Below are 9,304 nucleotides of genomic sequence, written 5' to 3' on the forward strand. Positions count from 1 at the left end.
TCATTTTCTCACAGTATGTCCATACCACTATCAGGTTTTGGACAGATGAACATGATAAAACATAACGCGCAAAAAAAATTGTGCATCGCCCGCCAGAAAAATACATCAAAGCCGCATAAAAACTTTATTAAACGAGCCAATTTCCCTAACTACTTCTTTGATTCGAACCACATGGTTGATGCGGCAACTACACAATTCTCGGTTACCAACCATAAACATACATCAAACCATGAAGTACCATCAAACAACTTCATATGAGTCCTGCATTCAAAACCCCAGGCACTATCCATATCAGTTCTACATTTTTTTAACAAGCCTTCACTAGATTCTGACATGTTGACATGGAGGTGCCAAAACCATACTCCAGAAACTATACAACAAATAGAAAATCACAGCAACACGAAAAAAAACAGCTCTCATTGTGGAATGACAACTAAACAAGAATAACTACTCTGAGAATTTCTGCTACAAAATATTTGGTACCTGTAGAGCAAGTTTTTGTTGCAGCTCCTTCACCTTTGAACTCAGTTCTACCTTTTGTTCCTTGTAGCTCTGAAGCAAGAACTCCTTTCCTTCTATCACCTCTTTCAGTTCCCCGACTTCTCTTTTCAACATATCAACCTTCTCTGCATCTCCTCTTCCCTTCTCAAGACCAACACAGTGCAGCTCAACATCTCCATTGTTGAGATATCCATTCACTCCCCCATTAACTGATTCAGGCTGCCAATTTCTGTTGTTGGTTCCAGTTCTTTCAGGGGAGGCAGCTTCTGCTACACAATGATCAGCAATGACCTTTCTTAGCCGTTGGATCTCTCTCTCCGAATCGAACAATTCACGGTTGGAACAATCAACCTGAGTTTGAAGATGTGCTGAATGGGTCATTTGGGCACTTAGAGAAGTCTGTAGGTCCAAGATCTGGGTTTGCATCTCCAGTATCATTTCATCCCGTCTCTTAAGCTGCTGCCGGAGCTTTTGTATTACCTCTCGCTTGCTGTAGATATCTGACCCCGACTCCGAGAAAGAAGGCGAGTCTGAACTGTTTGAACGGTGAAATGGCTTCCGAGGAAGTTCGAGACGGTCTGGTGATGATGCCCACATAACACCATTGCCATCTTTATGTGATTCTGCTGTCGGGATTTTTACGAGTGGAAGGGAATGATCTCCATCTTTAGACATTGGGCTTGAGGGTGAATGCTTGATGTTCGTTTCACCATTTAAGTTCCCTGTAATGAGATTAGCTTATAAGTAACATAAGAATTTCTCATATAGTGAGGAAAAGCAGACTCAAAATATTCTCACATTCTTTTTTTCTTGCACATTTATTTTTATTTTTATTGTTATTTATCGATTTATTTTATTTTCATTATTGCTTTTTCCTTTTTTTTTGTGTCGAGCATTAAAATGCCTACACCGCAATATTTTGCATAATTATAATAAAGAGTCTATGCCAGAATACATTCACAGAAGTGAAATATTAAGGCAATCAGCATGGTAAACCTAGAATCTGCTTGAACTAATGACTTGAGGACGTAATATTTCAGCTTAAGTATAACAAGAAATGTCACCCATTTTGCCAGAGAATTTGTAGACTGTGTTCTCAACAATTGAGATTTTGACTACTATGTGTGAGTTAGTAGCGCACTAGTGCTTATAAAAACATCAACTGAACAACTGATCCAAAGATTCTTATTTCTTCATTGTAGGGTTGAAAAAGAAATATACGATTGATTCTTATTTTAAGAATGGATTCTCTCACTTGGTAAGAATCCCTTACAATCGCTCTCTCTCGAGTATAGAGGAAGAGAAGATTAATTTGACCTCTCTTTTGTTTAACACGGGTTTTAGGTGACGAAAGGATGTCTCACTCGATACTCAAGTCGAGTTTGCTTCCCGTTGACAATCAGATCAAGATCGCTTCAACTCGAAAGAGGAATCAACCTCTGTTGATGGCTTCAATGGCTAGAACCGAGGTTCGGGTCTTCAAAGAACGTGAGTGCTAACCTTGGTTTCTTGCGCCTATGCTCACGATGGCTTTTTCGTAGTTGCTTGGGGCTATTTATAAGCCATTAGCACGTAACTAACGTGCTGAAATAGTGGGTAGATGGACGTAACGGCCTCCTGCAATTTAACCCACGTGGGCTGACTTGGTCCTCGTGACCGTTACAACCGAACTTTGTGTGGATGACGAGCCTCGCTGTGTGGCGAGGTTGTCAGATTAGACGAACCTCGATACGCAGCGAGGTTCGTCTAATAAGGCAAGCTTCACAATATGGCAATTTTCTCTTGACGAACTTTGTCTTCACTGATTTCGTCTGACAAGCTTCGTCTTCACTGGTGAACTTCGTCTTCAATAGCTGAGTCCAATTGCCTAGCAAGTCTTGTGAACTTCCTTTGACAAGCTTCGTCTTCACTAACAAACTTCGATGTTTGACGACCTTCAATCCTCGTTTCCAACGACGAGTTTCGAACTTCGTCCTTGACAATGAGCTTCAATGCTTCCAGTTGAGCTTCTGAATAACATTCATCTTCATTGACGAGACGAGGTGCCCTGATAATGACCCTCACCTATTTGCAATGAGGTGCGACCCTCGTTTCCCTTTTGGCATTTTTGAGTGCCCACATTCATCTACAATACTAAAAAGAGATGAATGCTTAAGCTAACTAAAGCTTGATTACAAGCTGTATTTTTCCTTTCCTAAAACCATTTTGACGAGATTCATAACCCATACAAACTGTAGTTTTGCCATCATCCATTAGATATAAGAAATCTAAGAATTTTCCCTTATAAGGTTTATTGCTTAAAAGTTCCCTTTTGACATGACTTGTTCTATCAGCAAATAATTGAGAATGATAAAGCACACAAATCCAAAGGCTACAAATTGGAGTAAGCAAATAAGAGTTGCCCATGAGGTTAGCAAAACATCAATTTCCTAGTTATGAAACTAAGCTTCATGAACATCAAAATGGCAATTATTGGAAAAAGTACAATGGAAAACAAACAATAGAACATAAATGTATAAATGGCTAAAGTGAATATTTACAGGTAAGTAGGAAAAAAGTCATGGAAAGTAAATTGAGTAAGGTTACCCACTGCCCAGACTCTAGACGTGGGTGCCAAAGTGTTGAGTGTCCTAAGCTGTCGACATGACAAATTTTAGAATGTAAAAATGTAGAATAGAAGGATCGTGCGATATATCCCTTTGTATGTGTGCATAATACTGGGTAAATACTTAGGGGAGCAACGGGCTTTCTGCAAAGCCTTCTTGTATCTAAAAAATGGGCACAAGCTTACTAAGACGCGCGCAAAAGGAACTGAACAACACATACGCCAAGCAAAGAAGAGAAACAAAAGGATCTTGACTTGAAATGTTTCGGTCAAATGGCCTAAAGGCAAAATATTTCAGCATATTTTACCAAACAATTTTAGTTGCAATGTTTTGATTGTAATAAATTACCAAAAAATCCCTCAAAATAGTTACACCTTAACTTTAGCTCTATCTGAGTCAGTTTTCATCAATCTCTGATTGAGCAAGAAAATGCAAACACATGGATCGTTACATCATTGGTTGGACACCATGAGGCATAAAGGATTGTGGATATTTAAGTTATGCATCAAAGTAAACAAATAATTCACGTAGCAAAACATAAGAAGTCAAAAGTCAGATAGTGGATTCGACATACAGTATCCCGGGGTTCCTCCTCCTCATTTCAACAATCAACGGTGAATTTTTTCTATTTGATTCACTTATCAACTCTTATGACATTATTTTAAGGAAAATAATATCTCAATATCCTACTGATCAGATCCGATCTGGCATAGATGAAGGTATTCAACATGATTCAATCTTGAGAACCATGCTTACTTAGTACTTACCAATGAGAAGTCTTTCGATTTTGTTATTCAATATTTGAAACTCGAGAGATCAAGCTTCAATCAGCAGAAACCATCTTGCACAATAGAAATGGTTGCATTAGCATGTGACACTTGTATTCTCACACATGTTTATGTTCCAATAATATTCTATCAACAACAGATAAAGACAATCAAATGTGATAAAGACAATCAAATGTTAGCTTAGGTTACTCGGACATGGGCGGCGCCCATGTCCGACACTCCACGGACACGCCATGGACACGTGTAGTTCAAAGCAAAATCTGTTTTCCCCATTACTTATACTCTAAACTAGTTGCTTTCATAATATCGAGTACAAACTCAATCTGTTTCTTAAACCGAAAACTGACACTCATTATTTAAATATTTAAAAAATACTCATTGTATTATCCTATGCGATCAAAACTAAACTTTATCCTTAGTTTTATTTAACTTGATTCTTAATTGGTATAGATAATAGAAAGAAACATACAAATGGTATACATATTTTAATTCAATATTTGATCTAATGTAAAATTTATACACACATATATATAGCCGTGTCCCCATATCCTACATTTTACAAATTTGTTGTGTCCCGTGTCCATATCCGAGTCCGTGTACATGTCCACACCCATGTCTGTGCTACCTAGATGTTAGCTAATAAAGCAGACTTCAAGAACTCCCAGGCCTTGTTGAATTCTTATGGGTGTAGGATTGCCTATGGCTTAATGCCTCATATCCGATCACCACAGGAAGCCAGCCTCTTGGCAGCGAACTACGTTATGGGATGCAATCATGCAAGTAACATACAATGAATAAGCTAGAGTTGGATGCAAATCTGCAATTGATGGAGTTAGAAACTTAATTGATTAAACATACTGGATTGGGTTCATCTTCCGAAAATTGAGTGGGGAGAGGAAATGTGAGGGAGATATAGGAGAGTGGATCATTAAGAGAGAGAAAAGCAGATAACTTCCATAAGTGAGATAAGAGAGACTCTGATTTAGCAGGCAAAAAGTAGAGATAAGAAAGACTTGTGAGCATCCACGCTTAAAGGGTCACATATGAACAGCTAAACAGTAGAGAGTCAAATGCGAGAGAATGGAGGCAGAGAGCTAATGTCTTTAAGTATCAGCAGACAAGGTGCTGATATTGAATAGATGGGAACAAAAATGAAAGGACTACCAATTTTACCCTTCTGAGAACTTAAAGAAACAAATGAAGATGGGCTTATTTCAATAGTAAATGAAAAAAATGAATACATTTTCATCTGGTAATTAGATACTTATCATAATATGTGATAAACTGATCACGTCAGGATTGAAGGAATCTTAGGACTTTCAGAAGACGCTCTGCAAGAATAATATATAATAATATACATAGCTTAATTTACATATTATGTGCAATAAGTTTAATGACATTTTGGACTCATAAGATAGCCTAACATCATTTAGACATTGCTAAACAGACAGGTAGGTTAACTCCTAAGAGATGGAGTGGTCTGATTATGTTCACCATTCATTACTATGGCTACAATTATGTGATAATAATATGCATTACATAATCTTCTGTAGGTATCCCATGATACCATCCTCCAAGTCCTCCTGCAAGAAACTTGTACATGCATATACCTTCAATTCTAACTTCTATGAGTTCCAACTTCCATGTTTGACCTGGCACCTTTACTGCAGTCATAAACGTCATGATAACATCTGAATTATACAAATGACACTTAGATATCTCCAATCATATTGAATACTATTTTCGTATCTATGGAAAATGTCCACCTCAACAATATAGGCCACCTGACTTTCATAGTATGATGCAAGTATGTAACGTCTTGCATCTTTTATCTACACTCCATCAAGTGCTTCTGGCAATCACACGGTGACCACAAAGATTCCTTTAATTTACTTATATCTAAATTTCTCTTTAAAAGTACAGCTTCCTATAGTATGCTAAATCAAATATTATTGATAAGCTTCATTAGATTATTTTATTCTTTATAAGACGATTTGAGTTAGCCACAGATATGAGTTTTGAACATGAAAACAGAAACCATCCTTAAATTGTTAACTGGCCTTTCACTTGAGAATTCAAATTTAAGGAAAATTTTCAAGTTTGAACATGAAAACAGAAACCATCCTTCACATTTCATCCTTAAAGGATGAAAAAGACTATATTTGTCAATTACACAAGAGTCCCAAATGACGTTGTTGGTTGTAATTGGTTTGTCTAATATAATATAAAAGACATCACATACCAACCAAGTAAATTCTCAAATATAATATGAAATAGATTAATACCTACCAATCACCTTGAAAATGTATTGAGTATGTTTCGCTTGAATATCAAAACCATAAAGACTAAGTAATTAAATATTCCAAGTCTTTAAACTGCAGAGAAAAGAAAATTCAGAGAATAATTTCATGTCAATCCCAAGGAGAGAATGACAGCGAGAGCAGGACCAAACAAATAACTAAATTCTGTAGAAGCAATTTCTGAAGCAAGAACCAAGACATGGATCCAAAACACTCTACCTGAGAGACAGTGGTAACACCCATCATCCTCTTCCTGAGTATAGCAATATGAATTTGAATGCAACTTGCAAGTTGCAGGTCTCCTCTGAGCTACACAGTTTCCATTTTCTGCATTGTGATAGCTGATAAGTTAGAAGATGCAGTTAAAAGAAGAACAGAATGGCTTAATAAACAGCAAATACTGAGACCTTTCAATGTATTATGGGCATTATTTGATCTTTTTGCATCAAAAGCCTGCTTCAGTCTGCACCCAATCCTAAATGACAAAGTACTTAACAATGCACCACCTGCAATAAGAACCCAATTTGGCCCTTCTCCTTGAACATGCTTCACTCTTTGAGCTCTCTGTATACTCCCATTTGCTTTTGGTTTCATCTTAAGATTAAGAAACGCGTTGCAGAAATTCTAGAGGTAAAATGAAACCTGGGAAACAGTCATGCAACATGCATGAGTAAGAAACCAACTATGCTAATAACGGAATTGATAAGCAATGAAATTTGTAGGACACTGCATGATCGATTATCCAGGTCAAGGATAATGAAAGCAGGAAAGCAGGATGATCATTTCTACTCTAAGAAACTGAAGTGTTTCTGTAAATTAAAATCAACAGGCATATTCAACATGTAGCTAATAGTTGCCAAGAGGAGACCTCAGCATAGAGTTGTTGATAAATTCAAGAAGAAGACCATGCAACTTAGGGAGGGACGGGCTACTAACTTCACTGGTAGTATATCACAGACATATTCAAAGTGTAGCTAACATTAGAATAACATAAATATGATCTATCCAATAGCCCCTGATAATGTATTAATGAGAAGCTCCGAGGAGCTGAAATTGCAAATAAATAAATATAAATAAAATATCAAGTGTTAACATAGTACCACAGCTAACAACATTTCACTCTTGCAGCGACATCGAACAAGAAGAAAAGACCTCACAGTGACAAGCAAACCATCGTTGAGAAAAGGGGGTGAGAACTATTCATTACAGAAGATTATTCATTGCAAAAGGTTATTGCATCAAAAAAATTCTCAATAGAGTCGTTGACGTATAATATTTAGTAACATGAAATTTCAGACAGGATATTGCCAACCGCTAGTTTTCTTGTTTACACATCAAGTTGCAGAGCAATCCTTTCAATTCAACCCAAATACCCAGTGCAAGATGCACTGAAGTAATCCATATGTAAGTAACAACTAAGATTATCTCAAAAAATTATTGCCAAGATCAACATATCTCAGTATTTCTCCATGAAAATTAGCATCTAAATCGAACAATTTCATCTAAAACCCTAGCAGCACTGATAAAATATATTAATCACGAAACCCTAGCATTCAATCAATCCCAATAAAAAAATCAATCGGATCCCTTACCTCTCAAAATGTTTGACAGATCGGGGCAAGTCTGCAGCCACGCTCCACATAAACCCTAGAAACACCAAAATCAAACGAAAAACAAAATCTAATGCATCAAACAATTATCCCAATTAAAAACCTAGAAATAAGAAACAAACTATAGAAACATGGAAAAACTCACGAAATATCGCCCTCATTCAACCGAAATCGGAGCTCGGACTCGGATCTCTCGCTATCAAAGAGATCATTCTCGAGAAAAAATCGCGATAAAATCTCTAGCTTCTCTTATAATCTTCACCCTTATTCTTCTTTATTTCTTCTCTCTTTTTTCTTTCACCGCCCTTTTCCTTTTTTTTTTTTTTTTTTTTTTTCCCTTTTTTTCCCCCCTTTTTTTCCTTTTTTTTTTTTTTTTCTGTTTTCCCTTTTTTTCCCCTCTTTTACTTTTTCTTTTTATTTTTGGTTTCGATGAGGAACCGGTGAATGGAGTAAGCGTTGGATTTGGCGGCTCCGAAGACGGGGATTTCGAACTCCAGAGGTTACTAAACGACCGACACGTGTCGGTGTCAGCCGCGCCCTTATATCTGTGGACCGTCTCCGGTGCCGTTCCGTTGTCCTTTCTTCAGGGTTTATTTGCTGGACCGACTGAGCAAGTAAAGGTCGGTGTTCTGGCGGAAGTGATTAGGTGAGGGTGAACTGTCAGCGTGCTGCTTAAGATGAGAACTGGTGGAATTAATAAGGGCTTTAAAGAGGCCGGGTACGGGTCTATATCGAGATCCTGATCCGATAAGAATTTGTTTTGTCCTTTCTCAAATAAACCACCACCTTTGTTTAAAGATGTTTCTCATTTGCGATATAATTTTAAAAAAAAATCTTTATTTGCAAATGATTCCCGTGCACGCCCACTTGGTCAACACAAATCACGCCCACTTGGTCAACACAAATCATTTAAACCTCTTCATTGCACCTATTGCAATCGGAAAGGTCATGTGTATAATTTTTGTTTTGACCGTGCTAGTGCACCATATGTGCCCAAACGGGTTCATAACCCTAGGGCTTTGAGCTTAAATGATAGAGGTCATGTCCCTAAATGATCCGGCACCAAGAATGTTTGGGTGCCAAAATAATTTTTCTTAAACCAAGAATTTTAGTGTTTTTTTTTTTTGGTTTTGAAAAATTATACTTTTAACTTTTGAACATGAAAACAATTTTTTTATTGATCAAATTCTTTTGTTGTCATGATTATTAGTTTTGATTTTGATGAGAGGTTTGTGTTTATATAACTATCCGGGTTTATTGGGTGTTTATTCCCAAATCATGTTTACCAGATGCTAGAATGATTATATGGGTTGGAACAAGCTTAAGAACTTTATATATTGTTGCCTCTCTTAAAATTCTTTTATCAAAGATTTTGTTTTGATTTGTTTCTTTGAATTCATTATACTTCACTTATATGATGATATTTATGTGTTTGTGCTTATGGATCATCTATGTGTGCCTTATAATGCATTCTATATGTGGTTTGATCAAGTTCTACA

The 9,304-nt window shown here is 36.9% G+C and overlaps 1 protein-coding gene across 1 annotated transcript; it reads right to left on the reverse strand.

Annotated features, from left to right (window-relative positions):
* LOC109837031 lies at nt 241-8,129 on the reverse strand. Its single transcript, XM_020405111.1, has 5 exons — nt 7,951-8,129; nt 7,788-7,842; nt 6,603-6,837; nt 6,415-6,522; nt 241-1,223 (listed from the first exon to the last, which is right to left on the reverse strand). Exons 3-5 carry the CDS (start codon nt 6,787-6,789, stop codon nt 466-468), a joined length of 1,053 nt encoding a protein of 350 aa, XP_020260700.1. The 5' UTR covers nt 6,790-6,837; nt 7,788-7,842; nt 7,951-8,129; the 3' UTR covers nt 241-465.

Source organism: Asparagus officinalis, chromosome 4 (assembly GCF_001876935.1).
Source record: "Asparagus officinalis chromosome 4, Aspof.V1, whole genome shotgun sequence".
NCBI lineage: Eukaryota > Viridiplantae > Streptophyta > Magnoliopsida > Asparagales > Asparagaceae > Asparagus > Asparagus officinalis.

What these genes read in the sequence shown, in the direction of transcription:
- LOC109837031 (XM_020405111.1), bottom strand. Translation starts at nt 6,789, where the DNA reads ATGAAACCAAAAGCAAATGGGAGTATACAGAGAGCTCAAAGAGTGAAG. An exon ending in TGCCCATAATACATTGAAAG is followed by an intron (nt 6,523 to 6,602) that starts GTCTCAGTATTT and finishes ATCACAATGCAG; the next exon opens with AAAATGGAAACTGTGTAGCT. An exon ending in GTGTTACCACTGTCTCTCAG is followed by an intron (nt 1,224 to 6,414) that starts GTAGAGTGTTTT and finishes ATCTCATTACAG; the next exon opens with GGAACTTAAATGGTGAAACG.